General features: G+C 47.0%; 1 protein-coding gene and 1 long non-coding RNA gene across 4 annotated transcripts; one reads left to right on the top strand and one right to left on the bottom strand.

The window, feature by feature from the left end:
• The first annotated feature begins 5,779 nt into the window (after nucleotides 1-5,779).
• On the top strand, nucleotides 5,780-6,743 carry LOC136459458 (WUSCHEL-related homeobox 9-like). Its single transcript, XM_066459309.1, has 2 exons — nucleotides 5,780-6,233; nucleotides 6,349-6,743. The coding sequence occupies exons 1-2, from the start codon at nucleotides 5,837-5,839 to the stop codon at nucleotides 6,588-6,590; spliced, it is 639 nt and encodes a 212-aa protein (XP_066315406.1). The 5' UTR covers nucleotides 5,780-5,836; the 3' UTR covers nucleotides 6,591-6,743.
• Nucleotides 6,744-14,799: 8,056 nt separating this feature from the next.
• Nucleotides 14,800-22,953, bottom strand: LOC136456867 (uncharacterized). Of its 3 annotated transcripts, XR_010759592.1 has the most exons (4): nucleotides 22,554-22,953; nucleotides 20,507-21,318; nucleotides 16,607-17,524; nucleotides 14,800-16,037 (listed from the first exon to the last, which is right to left on the bottom strand). It is a non-coding gene; the product is annotated as an uncharacterized lncRNA (long non-coding RNA). The 3 variants fall into 3 exon arrangements; XR_010759591.1 differs by having other exon boundaries at nucleotides 14,800-17,532; XR_010759590.1 differs by having other exon boundaries at nucleotides 14,800-17,524.
• Between the last annotated feature and the right edge of the window lie 1,798 nt (nucleotides 22,954-24,751).

Here is a 24,751-nt window from a genome sequence, read left to right as displayed (position 1 = left end):
ACTTGGAGTGGTTAGACGGTTTGAATTTGTGAGGTAATCGTACTGATGTCAGCATGTTCGCGAAACAGGGGAATCTATCATGTGTTCCAGCTTCTTTGAATTCGGATTCAGCACCTTCTTCTGGCCAAGTGTTGTTTTGATGGGAATAAGTCTATGAGGCTGTCTGGGTAGGCACCCTACTCCTGGTCTTCCTTGGTTGTTCAAATTGGTGGCCTTGATTATGTTCCTTCCTACTTTCTCCGTTATGGCTTCCACCTGGCCTAAGTCTTTCGAAAGCGGACTTCCTTTGATTTTGATCTTCTTGCCTGTAGGTTGTTGATCTGGCGGGTAGTCTCGATCGGGCTCTCTCTTCATGCGTTCTTGGGATCGTCGACCGAAGCAAGTCTTGGAGCTGTTCGTACTTCTCTCCGTGATGTGAAGTTGCCCTGAGCTCTTCTAATGCTTCTCGAATCTTATCGTAAGGCGTATTCACCGTGCGTCTTTCTTTGACTTCTTGTTGTGATTTTCTTTTGTCGTATTCAGCCAAATCTGACTCGTATCTGATCCAGGCTTCTCTGCGCTGCCTAGCGCGGTGTTGGCGCCCTTGCTTCAACTTGTTTTTCCTTTCTCTAGCCTGTCTCTGACTCTCGGTTTCTCCATCGTAGCCCTGGGCAAAGGGTGATATGTTGGATTCTGATTCATCTGATGACCTGACATCGGGTGCTTCTGGGGGATTTAATGGTGACCGAGGACGTCGAACCATGAGTACTTCCCGTGCGTGAGCCGTTCTGTTATTGGTGTTAGTTTTCATACTATCAGGGTTGCTGATGACTTCAGTAGACGCCTTGATGTCGTAGATCGAGTCTCCTTCTTGGTAAGGTAGAATAGCTGTTGTTGTTGTGCCGACTAGTTGGGTTCCGCTATCTTCAGGAATGGAACCTGGCCAGTGGATGATACAGTCTTGCGATGTTATCGTTAGCACGAGACCCTCCTGGGCTCCTGTCAGTGGTATCCCAAGTATTGGATTGAAAGACCTTTTGATCTGTCCCTGATAGGATTTCACCGTGTTGTCGAGCCTAGATGGAAAAGAACTCGACTTTTTGAAAGAACTCTGAGGGTAATCCGAGTTGTTTTGGGTTGTGCTCTGGAATCCTGCCAAAAAAGAACTCGGTCTTTTGAAAGCACTCGAATTAGACTTCACCTTGGACACGGAGCTTGAATTCGAGTCAGATGCGCGTAGCCGTGAAATCTTATTTGAATCGGATATTATGAGCTGTGCGAATCTTCTGGTGAGTTGATCCGTCGTATTTGTCGAAATAGGAAATTCTTCATGATGATCCGGATCTTCGAGGAGACGGCTTTGAAGCTTGCCGTAGTTGTCCGCCTCGCAGATCCATGAGCCGAAGATGAAAGTTGATCCCGTCGGGAAGATCATGTTATCGAGGTCCATCGAGCTCTCGGATGCAAAGTCGCCGAAAGCCCCTACCTGGCGCGCCAGCTGTCGATGTTTTACCACCGATAGCCTGCCACGGGGGTACCCGGAGCAGTATGTTCGGGCTTCGGCGTATGCAGAACTCGACGGTTAACGCAAGAGATAGTCGATTTATCCTGGTTCAGGCCCTCGATCGTAGATTGAGTAATGACCCTACGTCCAGTCGGCGTTAGCCTTTGCGTTGGATTGATTGTCAAGTGTTGTGTTATACAATTGTCGTCTTTTTGTCCAGGAGCCCTGCCCTCCTTTATATAGTTAGGAGGCCAGAGTCCTAGTCGGTTTATAATGAGAGTTACTAGTAGGATTACTGAATAGTACTACTACTAGGATTACAAGGGAAGAATCCTAGTTAGACTAGATCTTCTCTCTCCTTTGTGGGGTATCCTGTGGGTCCCGTATCGACATATATATTGACCCTAAATAAAATTGATTGTCCTGCAGATCAGGTTATGCAGACGTACATTATATATTTCAGGAGATCCCTACGTTTGTGAAATCTACTACGTACGTTCACTATCTATTGGGGCAGGAATATGCATGGTGCAGTAATTATTATTGCCACCGGATGCATGGATCTTGTTATGATCTTTCAGGGTATCCCACATGAGGCAGCTATAATGATCCATACTTACTACTATAAGCCCATGCATTTAAGCTCCACAGATTCCAATTTGCTTTACTTTTGATGATGCCCTGTCGGAGACAAAGTAGTCCTATAGCTAATCAAGCAGAGTACGTGACCCCTCACAACGTAGGATGAGGATACCGACCAAATTATATATATATATATATATATATATATATATATATATATATATATATATATATATATATATATATATATATATATATATATATATATATATATATATATATATATATATATATATATATCTATATATATATATATATATATATATATATATATATATATATATATAAAACAAATCATCCAAAGCAGGCCACGATAATTATTATCCCCCCCCCAAAACAGCTTTACCCGGAGGAGCCGGTTCATGCTCGCATGCACGGGCACGACACGAGCCTTCAACACACGCACACCTGTGCTGTGCATGATAAAAAGGATCTCCTCCATGCATGCATGCACGTCAATCACTTTTGCCACGAAAAGACGCACACGTAAACGATTCGGCGAGCTAGGCCGATCAGGAGGAGAAACCAATCATGGCATGGCCCCCGTCGCGCGTCGCGTCCTCCGCCCAATCCAAATCCATCCATTCGTCACGCGAGACAGGATTGCGCGATCGCGAGTTAACTAATATAATCCCCGGCTCGATCGGCGGCACGTTAGCAATCACGACGTCCTTCTTTGGAGCTGGACCACGCTGAGGCCGGCCGGCCGCGCCGGGGCGATCCGATCCTCCGGCTAGCCTTAAGATCCCTCGACGACGACGCGACCCGGCCGGCCGCGCCCGCGCCCGCGCGCCTATTCCTCGGGAATTGGCTCCCACGCAGCACGGATTTTCCGTGCACGGCGCGCTCGGGAACGCTCAAAGGCCGTAAAGCCGGCACGGCCAGCGCCACGACCGACGCGCCTGCCCATGGAGCAAGCTACTAGCAGGGCCGCGCGCGACGCCATGGGGGAGGCCGGGCATTCCACACCACACCGTAGACGACCGGCGGTGCGGCGCCCCGGCATTATTCAAACGGCACGGCACACGGCAGCTTCCCCCTGATGAGCCGGCCGTGACAGCCCGGGCTTAAAAAACGCGGCAAAGCAAAAGGAATGAGGTGGTGCTGCCGCCGCTTTCCGGAGCGGCCGCTCGCGATCTCATTCCGACTGCCCGCCCCTGCCGCGGCCGGCCCGTGTGGCCCTATCATTGGTATCTGCCGAGCGACGCCCCAAAAGCATGACATCCGCCTCAGCTTTTCAGGAGCTCAGCCCCATGGTCGTCGAAAAGCCCCATCTCCCGTGGACTTAACGGGTGTGAGTGTGACTGTCTGTGACCCAATCAAGCTATTACTACGAACCTCTAATCTCTACTAGAGTGCGCGCACTCCGAACAAGCCGGATCACGAGCGGCGAGTGACGAGAGCTGCTCTTGTTTGTCCGGCACATGCATGAGACTATGAGAGGACTGTTTTGCCTTGCTTAGCCTCGTACGTACGGTCTCCTAGCTGGTTGTTGGAACGTGACATGATGCTGCTGCCACGCCTTTTTGAGCTGGCGCTGATGAGAGTCTGTGCAAATTAAAGCAACTAGTAGTAGCTAGCAGACGACAGGAATTCGGCCGGATCGAGTGTCATGCACGTACGGCGCTCGCGTTTTTGCGTTAACTTGCATGCACGTCGTCGTGATGATTGGGGTAGGCGCGTGGCTGTCGCCGTGTGAAAAACAAGCGGCCGGGTGGTGCAGGCGGCTATCGATCGATCGCAGGCAGGCCAGGCCGCGGCTACTACTCACATGCTCAACAGTGTAGTTGCCTCACCAATGGAATTGCCGTGGTACTGCCTACAGTTAGCTGGTGAGAACAGGATCGGGAGACATATATAGCTGGAACGGATAGATAGGCGCTGGTTGACAGAACACAAAAGGCCATGCAACATGTTACCCGCCCTGACATCTCTTTTGAATCCCATGCATGCACGACTTATATCACACTAATTTTGGCAAGCATGCATGCACTGACAAGTTTGACTCCAAGTCGGATCCCCAACCCAACGCATGCATGGGTGGAGATTTTTTTTTTTTTTTTTGAGACGTGCATGGGTGGAGAAATTGAAACCTCCAGCAGCTACCAATAGTTAACTCGCTTGCAAATACAAACTCACTACTATACAAGTGATAAACAAGAGAGCGAGGTGATTATGTTTTTCTGTGAAACTGGCATGCATCTTGGCAATCGGTGTAGTTTGCAGCGGGAGAGATGCAGGATCTCTGTCTTTTTGCCGCTTAACTTGTTCAGAGAAGCTATATACTCGTCAAGAGATAGATGTTAGCACGCCGCGCCGCGCCGGCCGTTTATTCAAAGCGCAAGAAGTAGAGACCAGCCGGTCGGAAGCCGAGCGAACTCCGAAACGGTGGGACACCTGCTCTTGGGATGCGTCTTCGCAAGAGAGCTATGGTTCTCGCTGCTGTCGCCAATCGGCTTGGCTATGCTCGTGCCGGAATACGACGAAGAGATCAGAGAATGGTGGCTGCGCCAGCGCCAACGTCTAGACTCGTCCGCTCGACCGATCTTCGATTCCATGTTCCTGCTCGTCGCTTGGAACTTATGGAAACAAAGGAACAGCGTGACCTTTGGGAGAGCAGCAGCCACTGATGTCACGGCACTACGGCAAGCAGTCGCGCGGGAGGCTGAAGACTGGGTCGCGGCGGGGTTCACGTCGCTCGCGGTCCCTTCGGCAACTTGGTCGCCGCAATAAGGGCCAATGTAACAACGACTCACATGTCCAGTAGTTAGGTTGTAGTCGCTCGATGTTGGCTTCTCGCCACTATCAAGGATTGCTCTGTAACACTTGGTTACTATCCTCTTAATGAAAAAACGGGTTGAACACCCAATCGAGAGAAAAAAAAAAAGCGAACTCCTAAACCAGATCGCCGATTGCCCGTGCGCTGTGAGCTAGGGGAGCCGGCCTGCTGGTCCTCGCCGCGATCGATTCCCTTCGACTAGGTCGCGACCCATGCAAGGAGACAGAGATCACCATGGGACGCCACGCCGCGCACCCCAAATCAGCACGCGCCACCTCGGCATCATTAGATTAGAATACTCTCATGGACTCTCTCGGCAAACAGGGCTCATTCTAAGACATGGTGCTACGCGACAGGACGGCACTTAGATTTGCATGCATGGGCGACCAAAACCGCATTATCAATCGTGCTTAAGGATGTCGGGCGCGCCTCGCCTAGTCGCGAGAGCGTTTTGCTAAACAGTGGCAAAGCTTTTGCGCATGTCTCCCCCCCCCCCCCCCCCCCCCCCCCCACCCCCCCACCCACCCACACACACACACACCCACCTCGCGCGCTCCTCTCTTCTCGCACAGTTCGAGAAAGGAAAGGAAAACAAAAGGAAAGCACCGAGACCTTCGAATCCGGTACAGCCACTGCCACGACCACGGCCTCGGCACTGCCCCTGCGCCGGTTATATAAGTACCCCCTCTGTGCATCTATTGATTTCAGCATTTCCTCTGACCGGAAGAAGATCCCGGAAGCAACCAAATCAGAAGCAGAAGCTAGCTAGCTAGTAGTTTGCATTAGCACGCAGCTAGCGCAGCTTCTTGCATTCGTTCATCGATCTTTCATAAACCACACACATATAGCTGAAGCAAATCCCATCTTACACTACAAGCTACACTACGATCGCTATATCTATCTATAGGTCGTGGAGTGATTGATCGACGATCATGGAGGTGCTGAGCGGGCGGGTCGGCGTCAAGTGCGGGCGGTGGAACCCTACGGCGGAGCAGGTGAAGGTCCTGACGGAGCTCTTCCGCGCGGGGCTGCGCACGCCCAGCACGGAGCAGATCCAGCGCATCTCCACCCACCTCAGCGCCTTCGGCAAGGTGGAGAGCAAGAACGTCTTCTACTGGTTCCAGAACCACAAGGCCCGCGAGCGCCACCACCACAAGAAGCGCCGCCGTGGCGCGTGCTCCCCCGACAGCGGCAGCGGCAGCGGCAGCAACGAGGAAGACGGCCGTGCTGCCGCCTCGCACGACGCCGAGGCCGACCTCGTGCTGCAGCCGCCAGAGAGCAAGCCGGAGGCCAGAAGCTACGGCCACCATCACCGGCTCGCCGTGACATGTAAGCATGCAGCACACACACATCGTCGTTACTAGCTAGCGAACGTATATGTATTGGCCGGTGTCCCGGAGATGAACTAACTGATCGGTCGGGTTGCCGTGCTCCGTGCATGCAGGCTACGTCAGGGACGTGGTGGAGCAGCAGGAGGCGACGTGGGAGCGGCCGACGAGGGAGGTGGAGACGCTGGAGCTCTTCCCCCTCAAGTCGTACGTCGACCTCGAGGCGGCGGAGAAGGTGGGCCGGTACGTCAAGGGCAGCGCCCCCAGGGAGCAGTGCAGGGAGTTCTCCTTCTTCGACGTCTCCGTCGGCGGCCGGGATCCGCCGCTTGAGCTTAGGCTCTGCAGCTTCGGTCCCTAGATCGGCCATCGGCGCATGCATGCACGCACGTACTGGCTGCATGTTGCGGGGCTGCGACTGTGGCCTTGTCGCACGCATCATTGTGTAGTCCTTGGTTCTAGTAGCTAATACCGGCATGAAAAGATGTGTGAGATGAAATACGGCATAAGCTGTACGTACGCTCTACCAACGACGTTGCATGAAGAATCTGAGAGGATCAGGGAAAGAGCATGCAGCTGAGATTTCAGCTGCCTTTTCGTTGATCTTTTCATCATGAGAGATGTACTGCGTGCCACTTCTTTCGTTCATTTCTTGTGGTGCCTCCATGGCATGCTAAAATTAATTAACCTTGTGCTCACTACTGATGGCATATCTAAATACCGTAGTCATTTTCATATTTATTTATATTCATTCATGCATATACCTACGCATGGTAATTCCTGTAACGTGTAGTCTCTGTTTCGATCGGTCTAGCACTAATCTATTGCATAAGCTCTGAGCGTCTTTGACCCTTCTATGAACTTGACTGTGTTTGTTTTATATGTTTGTGTGGCTTGTGATCTGTGATTCACGCATGAATATACTTTAGGTGGGAACTAAAGACGCGTGCAGTAGGAACACAGTAGGCTTTTACAGGATGCATTGGATTCAAACTGTCGTGCTACGGCCACCCAATTTTTAACCGTGAGCTCGTGGTACCGTGAGTGCTTGCTGTTGCTGGCTATCATCATAAGAAAATACTTCTGACTTGTTCACAGCATGTGATAGTCAACCACCACCCGCTTGCCTCTAGGAAATTGTTGGCTATATAATCAGTTTGCTTTGGATGTTGTCGTTGGACATGGAGTTTCAAAGCTTGCAGCTAACTTTTCGGCAATCTGGGCCATGCTCTCTTGTTTGTTGACTCTTTTCACACTGACTACTGGTCACTTAATCTGCATGCCAACAGTGAACATACTGGTACTGTTGTACCACATTCCATGTGCAGCTTTGCAGGTTCCAAACTATGCAAAAAGAAACATTCGATTTGCCTGACGGACTCACCGGCCGAAAAGGAGAAGTACACTAGTGTTGCAGAATGTTTGGTAGTAAACTGTACTAACGTTGAAGAAAAAGGTACTAGTGTTGAAGAATGTTTGGTTAACAAATTTATTTGTAAATAAGTCATGTACTTTCCGTTTTACAATTACAGTTTTCTAAAATTTAGTATGTTTTTTATTCGGATTATTTGCAAATTAATTTGGCACTCCACTTAATTTTATATATGTAGCAATTGCAATTTTGAAGATCAACTAAACAACTATATAGAATAATAACAGATGAGAAACGCGCGCTTGCAAAAGGAAGAGAAAGAGGGTGTACTAGATAAGAAATCAACTTTCAAAGGAAAAGGAGGAGGCCAGGATTTTTTTTTTTTTTAGCAGAAGGAGGCCAGGATTTGGATAAGGAAAAGTCACTTGTAAAGGAAATGGAGGAAGCCTGTACTAATCAGAACCCATCATTTCAGTTTGGAAGGGCTAAAATAAATGGGCTCGTAGGCTTGTCGCGGGAACATTTCGCTTGGTTGTATTTGGCTTATAAGCTATGACTTATCAACCAACGAACAATATTTTTCTTTAACACCAAATCAGCCAATAGTACTTTCAGCCATGGTTTATAAGTCAAACAAGCCAATAGTACTTTCAGCTATGGCTTATAATGCTGGGAAATAATGCTGGCTCGTACGCTTGTCGTAGGAACATAATGCTTACTGGGCTCGTCTGTGTTGTAGCCCAGACCGGCCCAGCGACCCAACAGGTTGAAAGCACGGACGAAATGCGAGAAGACGATTAGAATTTTAATTTTTTTCTTGAGACAACAAATGGAATAGACGTATAGATGGCCAACGGGCCGGCATGGCACGCCGTGCCTCCCGGGCCGTGCCTCACAGGGCCACGGGCCTGGCCTTCGGCCCAGGCACGGCCCTATGGGCCGATTTCTGTGCCGGCCCGGCCCGAGAAGCACGGCCATTTTTACAGGCCGTGCCAGCCCGAGGCCCACTGAGCGGCTGTGTCGGGAGGCGAGGCGGAGGTGGCCGCCGGGGCTGGGAGCGGCGGAGCTCCGGATCTCGGGGGCAGGAGCTGCGCAGGTGGCGCCCTCCATCAAGCGATGGAGAGGAGGAGATGAAGAGGGGCTGAGGGGGTGAGCGAGATGGAGAGGAGAGAAAACAAGGGAGGGAGTCGCCGGATCTGCCCACCCGCGAGCTCCTAGCCGCATGCCGCCGGGGGAGAGGGGGGAGGGAGGGAGGCAGGGACGGGGAGGAGGCGCCACGCCAGCATCGAGGCAAGGGTGGGGAGCCGGATCCACGATGGAGAAGACCTAGCGTGGCCAGATCCACGGCGGAGATCCAGCGCCACCGCGGAGGCGAGGGATGGTGAGGAGGACGACGGATCTCGGGGCACCGGATCTGCGTCGGGGCGGAGCTCGGGGCTGACGCTAGGGTTCGGGGTGAGGCGTGAGGGAGAGGCGGAGAGGGAGCGGCGCCGGTGCTAGGGTTCGGGGTGAGGCGAGGGAGCGGCGCCAGCGCTAGGGTAAAGGGTGAGGCGTGAGGGAGAGGGAGCGGCGGGGTTCGAGGTGAGGCGTGACTGCATGAGGGAGAGGCGGAGAGGGAGCGGCGCCGGTGCTAGGGATCGGGGTGACGGGTGAGGCATGAGGGAGCGGCGCCGGTGGCCGCTTATATATGAGGGGGGGAGGCGGGCCGGGGACGGCGGGAAGCGCGTTGGCCGCGGTGGGCCTTGGGGAGGGGAGGGGGCGCGGGGAGGTCGTGGCTACAGGCCGGGCCGCTAGCGGGCCGGCTACTCTGTAGCGGGCCATGCCGTGCCGGCCCACGTGTCTGGGGTAAGGCCCAGGCACGGCCTGCTCCTTCGGGCCGGGCCGTGCTTGGGCCGGGCAAAAAAAAAAACAGACCTTGGGCCGGGCCGACGGGTTCGGGCTGCATGGCCAACTATGAATAGACGTGGACATCCACGTAATCCGTGTGAACGCGAGCCGACTTTCTAATAGTTAATTAAAAAACAATTGGTAAATCAATGAGGTTTTCTAAGTGGCTAAAAATGTTAGGAGCATATTTATTGTGTTCTCCAATCATTTTTAAAATCTCCAATTATTTTCAAAATCTGAGATAGAAGATAAATTTTCATCAAGAACCACCGACTATTTTCAAATATATCCAAACCACGTTTGTACTTTTTTTTCCATACATTTGCATCGGGAACCTTGAACCTTGTTTTTACTCCTTATTGGCTCATTGATACGTGTTGGAAATAATAGCAATTTAGTGATGCATAAATTAATTCTAATATTGAGAAAAAAACAACAGCATATATCATAGGTGTGCGAATTAACACTAGCACTACGATCCGAGGCAAACTCAAACTCTGTTGTGCTAGTAAAAGAAGGAACGCAAGAACGAACAACAGAGTAAGTGTAGGCATCATTATTACAGTGGGGTTACCAGTGCTAGAGATAGCGCAATAGTAGATGAAGTAGACCGTCGATAGAGATCCTCGAATACTGGCATAGAGGGAAGAAGACGTTCAGCGAACAATCACGACAACGCTTCTCAATAACCTGATACAGCCCCTACCCTTTGCAGGGACACAAGGGGGCGTAGGATTCAGAGATATGCTCTCTCGACACCGATGACACGTCGGCGACAAGATAGGGAAGACAGCGGCATCGTAGCACAGTGGTAAGAGAAGGAGATGAGTTATCTGTACCGAGGACGACTTCTCGTTCCAATATATACACACGCCAGCTATGGTAAGGTCATATTCGCTTGTCTTATAATACGTACTTTTCAGCTTGTTTTTTCAGCCAAAACAATGTTTTTCTCCCACAACAAATCAACCGAAACAATGTTTTGCTTGTTTTTTCAGCGAAGCGAATAAGGCCTAAGTAACTAGCTGCACAATCGTAAGATTAAGGTGATTGACCTGCGACTAGAGCAATTTTCTATCAATAGGCCAGCGCATGTATGAGTGGGGCTTTGGATTTATTTGGAATCTCTACAAGACGAAATCTACACCATGGTATCTAGCTTATTTTTCTAACACGTGTCCTACAAGACATAATATGGCACCTCACTTTAATGCATCATCAAACCATTCTACAGTACGTGGGGATCTGGCACCTCAATTCAACACATCATCAAACCATTTAAGGTAGTACTAGAACGTACATATTTTTCCCTGTAAGAGAACCTTACATGTATCGTGTTCTGTTCAAATTCTAGAGAACTCTCCAACCTCCACCTGAACACCTTGTTTCATAGGTAGAAGGATAGGCATAGCCACAGTATTATATATATAATAAGACAACCGGAGAGAAGTTCCCATCTCTTTATCGATAACTTGAGACATCGCTCACTCGAGTTCTGCCCTCCATCACCGTCACCCTTCACAAAACAACGCCAAGACACTATCTGAAACGACACAGTAAGTCAACGGTGGTGAACACCAACGTCAAAAACAAATCGAGGTTCTTCATCAGGGACCGCAAGGTAATAACTCAATTTTTTTTTCATTATCTTCGGTAAAGATCGATTAGTAACTCCGCCTATGTTGTTGTCTCAACATAGCAGATCTCAATCCCTTGTAAAGGAGGGTTGTGATAGACGTGGCGAGCCAACGTTAAATCTAGCCATTCTAATAGAGATGAAACCCGAAATAAAACCGTTGGGACGTAACCCTCTTAGCGACGTGCCATATCGGAACCCGGGTATGGTGTTAAATGGGCAAAGATCGGGTCGGCACCCCCTTGGTGACGCGCCGTGTCATGATCTGGATATGGTGTCAAGTGAGCAAGGATCGGGTCATCGCTTCCTTAGTGGCGCGCTACATCGGCGCCCGGGTGTAGTGAAAAATAAGCAAGGGTCTTCACATCTGAGTCGACGGATGCGAAGGATAAGGAAGCTAGTCGAACCAACTAGGATCCGTTTAGGTAGTTGGAATGTAGGGTCGCTTACAGGTACCGTGACTAGAAGACGTGTAAATATATTATGCGTTCAAGAGACTAAATGGAAAGGTCAGAAGGTGAAGGAGGTGGTCAATACAGGTTTCAAGCTTTGGTACACAGGGACAGTCGCGAATAGAAATGAAGTAGGAGTTTTGATTGATAAGAGCCTCAAGAATAGTGTGGTGAGAGTGAGAAGGCAAGGAGATAGGATTATCTTAATCAAGCTTGTCATTGACGATATGGTCTTGAACGTAATTAGTGCGTATGCCCCTCAAGTAGGCAGCTACAAGAGTGCTCAGAGACAGTTCTGGGAAGACTTAGATGACCTGATTAGAGCTGTACCTAATAGTGAGAAGCTTTTTATACGAGATCTTAATGGGCATGTAGGTACTACAAGCGCAGGTTTTGAGGCAGTTCATGGAGGTTTTAGGTATGGTAGTAGGAATCAGAAGGGGAAGGAAGTTCTGGACTTCGCGGTAGCTTTTGACCTGATGATAGCCAACTCTTTCTTTAGAAAGAGAGAATCTCATCTAGTAACCTTCAGTAGCGGACAACACTCTAGCCAGATTGACTTTGTCCTCGCAAGAAGAAAGGACAAACGAGCATGCTTGGGTTGCAAGGTGATACCAGGGGAGTGTGTTGTTTCTCAACATAAGCTTTTGGTGGCAGACTTTCGTTTTCAGGTGCGTGCCCGTAGGGATAAACAAGCTAAAATTGAAAAAACAAAGTGGTGGAAACTGAAAGGGGAGACGTCAGAGGTATTTAGGGAAAGGGTTATCAAAGAGGACTCTTGGAAGGAATGAGAGGACATAAACATGTGGGAGAAGATGGCAACCAACATTCAGAAGGTGGCTTCAGAGGTGTGTGGAGTAACCAAAGAAAGTGGAGGCGAGGCTAAAGATACTTGGTGGTGGAACGAGGAAGTCCAAAGGGCTATTAAAGAAAAGAAAGAATGCTATAGATGCTTATACCATGACAGGAGTGTGGACAACATAGAGAAGTACAAGATGGCAAAGAAGACTGCAAAATAAGCTGTGTGGCAAAGGGTAGAGCGTACGCGGATCTTTATCAACATTTGAGTACGAAGGAAGGAGAGAAGAACATTTATAGGATGACTAGGGTTCGTGAGAGAAAGACAAGGGATTTCAACTAAGTTAAGTGCATTAAGGATGAAAGGGAGCATCTCTTGGTGAAGGAGGATGAGATCCGACATCGTTAGCAAGAGTATTTTGATAAATTGTTCAATGGTGAGAATACGAACACAACCTTTCAGTTGGATGACTCTTTTGATGACACCAATAGGCGCTTTGTGCGGAGAATCCAAGAATCTGAGGTCAGAGAGACGTTGAAAAGGATGAAATGAGGTAAGATGATGGGACCGGATGGTATCCCAATCGAGGTGTAGAGATGCCTTAGGGACATAGCTATAGTATGGCTAACCAAGCTGTTTAACCATATTTTTCGATCGAACAAGATGCCTGACGAGTGGAAAAGTATATTGGTACCGATCTACAAGAATAAAGGGGATATTCAAAGTTGTACTAATTACCGGGGAATTAAGTTGATGAGCTATACTATAAAGCTATGGGAGAGAGTTATCGAGCATCGCTTGAGAGCAATAACGCGGATCTCTATGAACCAATTTGGTTTCATGCCCGGAAGGTCAACCATAGAAGCCATTTTCTTAATAAGACAAGTTATGGAGCGGTATAGGGAGAAGAAGAAGGACCTACACATGGTTTTTATTGACTTGGAGAAGGCTTATGATAAAATACCAAGTAATGTTATGTGGTGGGCTTTGGACAAACATAAAGTCCCAACGAAGTACGTCGGGCTCATTAAGGACATGTACAACAATGTTGTGACTAGTGTTCGAACAAGTGATGGAGACACGGATGACTTCCCGATTATGATAGGACTATATCAAGGGCCAGCTTTGAGTCCTTATCTGTTTGCCTTAGTGATGGATGAGGTCACAAGGGACATACAAGGGGACATCCCTTGGTGTATGCTTTTCACGAACGATGTAATGCTAGTTGATGAAAGCAGGATAGGAGTGAATCAGAAACTAGAGTTATGGTGGAAGACTTTGGAGTCCAAAGGTTTTATACTCAATAGAACTAAAACTGAGTATATGAGATGTGACTTCAGCACTACTACTCGGGATGAGAAAGATATTAGTTTGAAAGGTCAAGTAGTGCCTAAGAAGGATATCTTTCGATATTTAGGATCAATGCTATAGAGAGACGGGGATATTGATGAAGATGTTAGCCATAGAATCAAAGCAGGATGGATGAAGTGGCGCCAAGCGTCTAGTGTCCTATGTGACAAAAGAGTATCATAGATGCTAAAAGACAAGTTTTATAGGACGGCGATTAGACCTGCTACGTTGTATGGTGCAGAATGTTGGCCTACGAAAAGACGACATGTTCAACAGATAAGTGTTGCGGAATTGCGTATGTTGCGTTGGATTTATAGTCATACAAGAAGGGATCGAGTTCGGAACGATGATATATGTGATAGATTAGGGGCATCACCAATTGAAGAAAAGCTTGTCCAACACCGGTTGAGATGGTTTGGACATGTCCAACGAAGACCTCCAGAGGCACCGGTGCGTAGTGAAATTCTAAGCCAGGATAGTAACGTGAAGAGAGGCAGAGGAAGACCGAAGTTGACTTGGGTAGAGGCAATAAAAGGAGACTTGAAAGGATGGAATATACCCAAAGACTTAGCCTTAGATAGGAGTGCTTGAAAAACAGCTATTTACGTGTCTGAACCTTGATTGCTTCTGCTGGATTTCAACTCTAGCCTACACTAACTTGTTTGAGACTTAAAGGCTTTGTTGTTGTTGTTCAGTCAGCAATACATATAGCAGCGGCCCTTCCTCATCCTTAGTTTCTCCTGTCTTGATCAGCTAACAGCCCCAATAGACACGGGTCACATTGTCATATAATCCTCATAATCAAAATCAAACAAGCTGATAAAACAATACACTAATGTAAATTCTAACCTGCTTAACAAACTACTTTCTCCATATTATATTTAATCCATGTATCTTCTAAAAAGTTAAAGTTTATTTAAGATATGCACCATGGATTATATTGTTTTATACTATTAATATCCTGTTGTAATATTACATTTCTATTTCATTCACATTTACTAACTATTGATTTCCTCTTATGCAATAACAACGCCACATACTGTTCATTATAGAAATGGGAAGAAGAGCATATAAAAGACAGAAACAAGTATATTCTGTGGACAAAACAAGATACATGCAAAAATAGAAGAGAGAAAACGGAAGATAGATGAAAAGAACCAGGTTGTACAAGAAGCTATAAAACGAAGATGCTTACAAGATAAAAAACATGCATACTTATCTTCGGTTGCCTCCAAGTCCATGGCCGGCGGCGTCGGCAGGGAAGGAGGGGCAGCGGGAGGGAGGAACGCCGAGGCCAGAGCACCGGGCGACGCCGTGGCTAGGGCACCAGGTGCGGCCTCGGCTAGGGCACCACGCACGGCCAGGGCTTCGGTTGCCTCCAAGTCCATGGCCGGCGGCGTCGGCAGGGAAGGAGGGGCAGCGGGAAGGAGGAACGACGGGATGGCGTCGGCCAGGAGATCTCGTCGGCCAGGGCTCGTGCGCCGTACGGAAGGAGGAACGACGGAAGGAGATCTTGTCGGCCAAGGCTCCAAGTCCACGGATAGATTAGAATACCAGAAGGGCAATACAGTCAATATGAGAAAATACATGTATTTGAGTTTTGGAATATGATTAAAAGTTGTCAAAATGTCATTATAACAAAGTGACAACGTTTCGAGCCCTATTTTAGCAAAGCCAACGTTAGGAGTCCTATTTTAGCAAAGACACATGTTTGAGAGTCCTATTTTAGCAATTTTCTCGAAAGAAACATATGGGCAGAGATCATACTTGGGAATACTAAAATACAGTTGCAAATATTGCAATGCAATATTCTGGTACGAAGAACGAAACAAATATGATACTGAACGAGCTCATGGACAGGTATCAGACTCCAACTGCTGTAAATATGGCAAAATCAAAATACCACCATTCAAAGAACCACCCCAGTTTCTCAAAAGGTTATTGGATTACAGTGGAGATGGATACTCGAGACATTTCCTACAAAAGGTAAGACAATACAATAGTATGTTTGCTTTTACATCTACGGGGGGCAATATTGATAGAACTATCAATAAGGGAGAAGGCCCCTCGTATTTCGAATAAATGGCAAAATACATCATCACATAGGATCATTGTTACCTGAACCAAATAAAATACCTAAGTTCGCCGAGCTATATATCTTTGATACTAAAAATGAGATTGAAAATAGAATACGAGCCTTAAGTAAAGAAGATCCGGATGGAACTGATCTTAACCAAGCTGTAATCGAAGGATTACAAAAAATGCTCGATGACTACAATCCTTTAGTAAAAGTATTTCGCCATGCACGTGATCTACTTGAAGAACATAAAGGTATTGATGTCAGTATCCGAATCATAGGAGCCGATAAAGGTGATCAAATAAAATACAAAATGCCACACCCAGAAGAACTAGCTATGTTAATTATAGGCAATATGACATTGGAAAACTATAAAAGGGATATAATTGTTAGCACTCGAACAAAGACACTACAACATATATCTATATTTCATCCAGCATATATGCCACTGCAATATCCATTATTATTCCCTTATGGAGAAAGAGGATTTCAATTAGGCATAGAATATCATGAGGAAACAAGAAATCAAACAACTTAGCAAAAAGGAACACGGTGACAATGCATGATTTTTTTTAAGTACCATATGCACTATAGAAATAACCAACCGAACCCATATTTATGCTATGGACGATTATCAAAACAAGCAATTGTAGATGCACGAGCAGTGGAAGATGAAGATAGACTTCGATTTGTTGCAAAAAATCAAAAAAAAAAAAAGAGAGCTGAATACATACAGGGAATATTTGATGCAATAGAGAAAGGAATACACGAAGGAAATCAAATAAGGGAAAAGAGTTCTCTTACCTTCTAGCCACATTGGTTGTAGACGTTATATGATACAAAATTATCATGATGGCATAGCAATCTGTCGTGTATATGGACCACCAGATCTTTTCATAACATTCACATGTAATCCTAAATGGCCAGAAATATCATTAGCTATATTAAATGGCCAACAACCAAATGATACACCTGATATTATAGTGCGTGTATTTCATATGAAACTACAACAACTTCTAGATGACATACGCTCGGCTGCGATCTTTGGTCCTATGTTAGCAATACTATATTCTATAGAATTCCAGAAAAGGGGTCTACCACATGTTCATATCTTAGTTTGGCTGGATAAAAGAGGAAATGAGGTGACCACTGAGACTGACACTTGGATAACTGCTGAAATACCTAACCCCACAAAAGACCCATTGGGCTACATACTTGTATCCGAACACATGATGCACGGACCATGTGGAGAGAGAAAAAAAACTGGGATTGTCCATGTATGAAAAAGGGAAGATGCTCTAAATTCTATCCTAAACAATTTCAAGAAGAGACTACTTTCACAGATACAGGTTTCACAGTATATCGAAGACGAGACACTGGTATTTTCATACGTAGAGATACCCACAATCTAGATAATACATGGGTTGTTCCACATAATCTAGAGTTACTCAAGAAATACCAGGCACACATAAATGTGGAATACGTAAACAAAAGTAAAGTTTTAAAATATTTATGCAAATATGTAAACAAAGGTCCTGACCAAGCTAAGATAATATTTGAACGTATCAAAAAAAGGTCAAGATGCACCCATAAATCAGGAAACCAAAGATATTGATGAGATCAAAGAATATCTTGATTGTAGATACTTATCTGAACAAGATGCACTATGGAGATTATTTGGTTATGAGATACACCATCATTGGCCTCCAGTTGAAAGATTACCTGTTCACCTACCACTAATGAATATCATAGTTCGGCTAGGCGCTCGCCTAGGCGCGACTAGGCGCGACTAGGCTCTAGTCGGAGGGTGTCCGCCTCGCCTATGGGGGTAGGCGGACCCCTAGGCGGCGGCGGCTCGGCGGCGGCGGCGGTGGTGGTGGAGGAGCGCCTGGCGGAGGTCGTCGGTGGGGGAGGAGGAGCTGCGAGCGGCGGCGGGCGCTCGCGCGGCGCTTGCGCGGGCGGCGGCGGGCACGTGCGCGGGCGGCGGGCGCCTCGCGCGGGCCTTGCGTGTGGCGGCGGGGCGCTCGGGCTGGGCGCAGGCGCGGGCGGCGGCGGGCGCGTGCGCGGGCGCTGCCGCGGGCTTGCGCGGGCGGCAGGCGCTCGGGCGGGCGCAGGCGCGGGCGGCGGCGGTGTGGGAGGAGGCGTGGATAAGGTGCGCTGGGCCGTTTTAACGGTGGATAAGGTGGGTTGGGCCGTTTTATGGGCCTTTCTTCTCTTTTCTCCCTGTTCCATGACCATTGGTCTTCTATTTTTTCTTTTCTTTTAAGTACTTAAGTATGTATTAATAAATTTAAGCATGTATTGGAAAACGCCTAGGAAAACGCCTAGGAACGCCTAGGTGCGATTAATCCCGCCTAGGCGCTAGGCTGAGGGTCAGCGCCTAGATTCCGCCCAGCGCCTAGCTGAACTTTGATGAATATAGTTATATAAAAAAGATACTAAACTAAGAGATGTCATCAAAGATCCCAAAAATACAAAAACAATGCTCACTGAATGGTTTAGTGCTAACAAAGAATATGACAGTGCAAAAGAGCTTACATATTGTGAATTTCCACTAAAATGGAGATGGGATAAAACGAACAAGAAATGGGTCAAACGTCAACATGGGTTTAAAATAGGCAGATTATACTATGTAAATCCAACGGAAGGAGAACGATTCTATCTACGCATGCTCTTAATGATAGTGAAAGGTGCTATGAGCTATGCTGACATAAGAACATATAATGGTATTGTTTATGAAACATTTAAAGAAGCATGTGCAGCACGAGGACTACTAACCGATGACAACGAGTGGTACAAAACATTTGAAGAAGCTACAAATTGGGCAACAGCTCCGCAATAACGAAGCTTATTTACAACAAGGCTTACATTTTGTGAATTAAAAAATGAAAGAGAATTCTTTAACAGAAATTGGCAAAAAAATGGTTGATGATATTGCACAACAATTGATGCGCAGATATTATCCAATTGAATATGTACCTACTCAAAGTGAACTACAAGATTAACTGCTAGAAGATTTTTTTTCAAGGAATGGTGAAAAGTCCTAAATGGCTAGAGGGGGGGGGGGTGAATAGCTTATAAAAATTTCTACAATAACACTTAATCAAAGAGGTTAGATAACTAAATGGCGTAATGCGAGTTTTGTGCTAGTCTACTAAAAATGCAAGACACATATCCACAATTCTAGTTGTTATGATCTCTATATCACACAAAGGTCACTACTTCTAAGCTAGTGAGCTCTCAAAGACTAACTAAAGAGCCTCACTAACCAAACTAACAAGTTCTCAAAACTAACTACACTAAAGAGCTTGACTGCACAAGTATATATGAAAGTAAGTACAAGAGAAATAATGAGGGTTATACCGCCGTGGCAAGTGATCAATCACAATATATCAATGAATACCAAAGAAATCCTCGGAGACAAGATGACACAAGATTTTTTCTCCGAGGTTCACTTGCTTGCCGGCAAGCTAGTCCCCGTTGTGGCGATTCACCCACTTGGAGGTTCACGCACTAATAGGCATCACACGCCTAACCCGCAATCGGGTGCCGCACAACCAACACAAGATAGGATCCACAAGCCACACGCAATCCACTAGAATTGCCTTTCGTGATCTCCCACAGGGAAGGCACAAGAACCCCTCACAGGCACTTTGATTGGAGGCGGACACAATCACCAAATCCCCTCACTAATCAACAAATCACCAACCGTCTAGGTGACGGCAATCACCAACAGTAATAAGAAATCCACAATCACAACCGCCACCTAGTGCCACCAAATATGCAATCACAAATGCACACACTAGGGTTTCCCTCAAATCCTCTCAAGAATGAGCACCACGCTTGGAGAAGGAGAGGAGAGGGAGGAGATACTCTTGAAGCTCTCAAGATCAATCACTAGAGCTCAACTCACTTGAATGGAGCACAAATGCTTGGGAGTGAGAGAGAAGAGAGAGCTTGTTCTCTGTTCTTGGTTCACAGGATGCAAGAATGGGGAATAGAACCAGAGAGAGTAAAGGAAAGGGGAAGCGCTGCCTTATCCCTTTGCTGGACCAGCCAGCCAGGCCGAACGGTCTCCCCAACGGGCAGAAACGCAACAGCACCACGCGCTCCCACTCCTCACAGGCGTGGGTCCCAGCGGACCCAACGCGGCCCCTCTCTCACGCTCGCCTCTGCTTGGCCAACAACGGGCGGAACAGGAGCGAGCCTCACGCAGCCACGCGTGCAAACGGAAAAGGCCTTTCCTCTGGTCGCGGCCCCACGCCGAACGAAAGCAGGCAGAAGCACCCAAGTCAAACGCGTGCAGGCATGGCGCCTGCATGCACCTGCGTGGTCCCCAAGAGCCAGCGGCTGCATGCCACACTGCCTATTTCTGGCGCGGGCCCCACACGGCTTTTCCTCTTCTTAGATCAGCAGCACGCCACAGAGGAAATTCCAGCCCAGAAGCCACTAACAGCACTTCCAGAACCTCCAACAAGCCTTTTCAAGTTGCTAACATTCCCAAAAAGCACCAACCAAATTAGCATTTTCACAACCTCGTTACTAAGCGCAAAGATATATGCAAATGAGACTCACACTTAGTGGCATTAGATAACCATTGCAATTAAAGATTTCCCCTCTTTATAGTACGGTTATCTATCCTAAACCCACTCACACCCACTTGGTGTCTCGAGTGGCAAAACAAAATGGCTCTATCAAATATACCTTTGCCTTGAGCCCATTTCGTTTTTCTCTTTCTTCTTTTCCAAGTTGGGGCACTAATCATCATCTTTTGGTCACCACCATCACCATGACCATCATCTAGCTCCATCACTTGGTGTGTACCAACCTATCTTTGCATTTCACTCATGACAAATGTTAGTACACATAGGTTTCATCAATTATCCAAAACCAAACTAGGGCTTTCAAATGGTCAACAAATAAATAATTATAATCTCCCACGTAGATCAACATATCATGTATTGGATACTGACAATCGATTAATTCAAGAAGAAATGAACTATGACGTCCAATATCTAGAAGAAGAGGCAAATAAATTATACATGCAACTAAATATTGATCAAAAGGAAGCTTTTCATCGAATAGTTGAAAGGGCACTAAATAACAAATCAAAGTTTTACTTCATCTCCGGTCATGGAGGAACCGGAAAGACTTTTCTGTGGAATACAATTATATCATATCTCAGAGCACAGAAGAAAATAGTACTAGCAGTTGCATCATCAGGGGTAGCTTCTCTGCTACTCCCAAATGGTCGTACAGCCCATTCAAGATTCCAAATACCTATTCATACAGATGACATATCCATCTGTGATATAAAACGGGGAACAAAGCTTGCTAAACTACTGATAGAAACTTCTCTTATAATATGGGATGAAGCTCTGATGACAAATAAACAGTGCTTTGAAGCATTTGATAGATACTAAGAGATATAATGTCAGAAATAAATGAAGAAGCTAGCGACATACCATTTGGAGGGAAGGTCGTTGTTCTAGGTGGGGACCCAAGACAAATACTTCCTGTTATAGAAAATGGCTCAAAGTCACAGATTATAAATGCTTCAGTTATTAAATCCTACCTATGGAAAAATATAAATACTATATATCTAACTGAAAACATGCGACTAAAAAGGATAAATAAAAATAGTACTGAATACAAGGAGCTAGAATCTTTCAATGATTGGATGCTAAGTATTGGCAGTGGAACAATCAAGGAGGCATCTCATATTGACAATGACTCTGATTCTGTGCTAATTGAAATACCAGAAGAACTACTGATACGAACCACAGGGGATAAGATAAAAGCATTGGTGGACTCTACTTATCCAGACTTTGAAGAAAAAATTCAAGACGTAGACTATGTAAAAGAAAGAGCTATACTAGCAACCACTAATGAAATTGTTGATGAAATAAACAACTACATGATAAAATTACTCCCTGGCTTAGAGAGAGAGTATTTAAGTGCAGATAGTATATCAAAATGCTCAGATACATATAATGATGCCAATATTTTATATCCTATTGAATACCTTAATACACTCAAATGCTAACAACTTTCCGTCACATAAACTACTACTTAAAATTGGTGTTCCAATAATGCTACTGAGAAATCTCAACCAGAGCTTAGGCCTATGTAATGGGACAAGACTGATAGTAACGAATCTAAGGGATAATGTTATTGAAGCAGTTATCATAACAGGAACACATACTGGACATAAGACATGTATACCAAGAATAAATTTAACAACAAAAGCATCCCATTGGCCCTTTACTTTAAATCGCTGTCAGTTCCCAATTAAAGTTTGTTACTCGATGACAATTAACAAGAGCCAAGGACAGACACTATCAAAAGTAGGACTATATCTAAAAAAACAAGTATTTACACATAGACAGCTATATGTTGCAGTATCACGTGTCACAAGCAAGAAAGGTCTAAAAATATTGATAGAAAATGAGGATGGGTCTTGTGGATCAATTACAAAGAATATAGTCTACAGAGAGATAATCCCATCAATATAATTTACATAATTGAATAATATTCTCGATAGTCCGATTGAATAGAGATACAAAATGCTCTTGTGGCCTCAGTCACTTTGATAAAACCTTTTACAATTACATGATCTGCGTACGTATTTCAAGAATGTTGAATTAATTATATCTATTACACTGTTCTAAGCTAAAAAATAACATGATCTTTTTAGTTTGCAGGAATATTTATAGGACAACCTGATAGTCTGGGAGACCCTAGATTTTACCTGTGTTGTCCACTGTGTTGCTGGGGGCGTCGGGCGCCAGAGCGGTGCTGCCACAGCGCCGTTGCAGCGGCGCGGCGCTGTCTCCTGGAGTCGGCTGCTGGCCCCTTTCCACTCAAAGCTTCAGCCCCTCATGGAGGAGCGCAGCTCCGGATCCTACCAGCCGCCATGGAGAGCAGAAGCTCGAGGCCGGTAGCACTAGCGCGGATAGCAGCGGCGGGGGTGGCTTCGGTCTGGGCGTGAACGCGCGGTCGCGGGAGGGCGCCATGGTGGACTGTCGAAGTGTGGAGGCCGGAGGCGTCGTAGCCGGCGGCTCGCGTCCTGGCCTGTGTTCGTGAATGAATCGTGAGTAGCCATCGCCAAGGAGTCGGGAGCTGGAGAGTTGTGGCACCGGTTGGGCCGGTGGGCTGGAGGCTGCGCGTGAGGTGAGCCTCTGAAGAGCTATTCTTATAAAATATGGGACACACACTGGGCTGCCCCTGAAAAGGGCCCTATACTAAACCTCTTTCCGGCCCACGACATGGAACTATGAAGCTTGGAACAAGATTCATCTTTATATTTTTTATATATACGTATATCTCTATCTAAACTATTTTAGGTACACCAAACAATGTGTCCCCCGCTGAGGGAGCCAATCATTATGCACCAATAAAATTGCACCCAAAATTTTAACATCATTAAAATATATGGCTCATAATCCTCCCTCACAGGCTTCAACTCGATCCGATGGCGAACGTTACTTGATCTCCCCACCCTCCAGGCTTCAACGCGCAATCAGGTGGAAACAAAATTATCGTCGCATGCGTCTCCGCTCCCCTTCCCCGCAAGGTGTAACACCCTCGGTGTTACATTGTACAGTTTTTGCTAAAACACTGCATGGGCATCATACTTATGTGCAAATGTGGGTAACATAAAGTATAAATCAATGTACGGCACTTGAAACGTTCATCCAAAACAAGGAACAAATGTTACGTTTCATGTCGCTTTATATCGTTTAGTATTCTAAGCGAATTTTTATCGAATAAAATGATGTAGAACGTGTATGCGAACTTTAATAAAATTGTAGTACGTACTTCATAGGCGACGATGAAATATGTGCGGTCGAGGACAAGGTTCGCTAGTTAGTATATCAAGTAGGTCAGAATTGGAATTCGACGCAAAACCGTTCGAAGTTTAAGTCATTTCGCGTAAGTTGAAAACGGGTCGACGAAGCCACGTTTAACAATTTTTGTAGAGAGATTGGCTTAAGAAGTAGCGTGATGTCGTGGCATAGGTTGATAGCTTTACGTACCCACTGGAGTATAGAAGAAGTGGTTTGACGTTTGGACCTTCGGGTAGGGTTTTGCGATAGCTTTAAAAAACGTGCATGTCACCTAATTTGAACAGAGCCCGCGCTGGCCGCGGTCATCGCCGCTGCTCGGCTTGGCGCTATTGCTGGCTTGCCCAGCGCACGCTGAAGCGCCGGCCGCGTCCTCACTACCGCCCTATGCAAGCACGTCACGCGCATGGCCCTTGCGTTGCTGCCTTGGCCGTCTACCACCACGCGCTGGCGCGTGGTTCACATCGTCGCGGCTGTCGTGCTGCGTCCGGGACACCGCCCGCGCCCTGCCCTGCACTGGTCGGACATGCGCCGGGTCCCGCGCTGCTGCTCGGGCGGACGTATCTACCCAGCACTCGCACTCACGCATGCAAGCACACTGTGCCCGGGCCCTGGCGGCTCTGCTTCGCCGTTGTGTTGCGCGGTACCCCAGCCACGCTACGCGCCATCCATCGCCACGCCCGGCAGTGCTCCTGTTGACTCGTCGCGGCTACACGCACGTGGGACGGTCGCCTGCTCCACCATCACTTCGGCGTCACATTGCGTTATTGCTTCCCTTGTCCGGCGTCGTCCGTTGTGACGTGGTACCGAGCTTCGTCGGCTTACGGGTTTGGCCGTGCGGACAGCCGCCTAGAGCACGCCTCGTTGTTCCCATCATTTGTGTGCACTTGTACTTTACGTTGACGGCCACGACTGTGTCGAGCCAAGCCATGCCAAAACCCCCTGTCTCTGCTGTCGCCATGGCTGGCGGGACCATTTCCTCTGATTCGCCGTGGTGATAGTACCGTGATTCAATTAGTCATGCCCTCAGCTCTGCTAGGCAGCCGACCACCCAACCGACCCCACCACGCTGCATGTACGGCCGCACAGTGCCTCAATTCGG

The sequence above is a fragment of the Miscanthus floridulus genome, chromosome 6 (assembly GCF_019320115.1).
Source record: "Miscanthus floridulus cultivar M001 chromosome 6, ASM1932011v1, whole genome shotgun sequence".
In the NCBI taxonomy this organism is placed as follows: domain Eukaryota; kingdom Viridiplantae; phylum Streptophyta; class Magnoliopsida; order Poales; family Poaceae; genus Miscanthus; species Miscanthus floridulus.
Note: the sequence above shows the minus strand (reverse complement) of the source record. Positions and strands in the feature narration are given on the sequence as shown.

Bases quoted from the DNA above. Each gene is read 5' to 3' on its own strand.
- LOC136459458 (XM_066459309.1), top strand. From the start codon at position 5,837: ATGGAGGTGCTGAGCGGGCGGGTCGGCGTCAAGTGCGGGCGGTGGAAC. The intron at 6,234-6,348 runs GTAAGCATGCAG...CCGTGCATGCAG, and splicing joins TCACCGGCTCGCCGTGACAT to GCTACGTCAGGGACGTGGTG.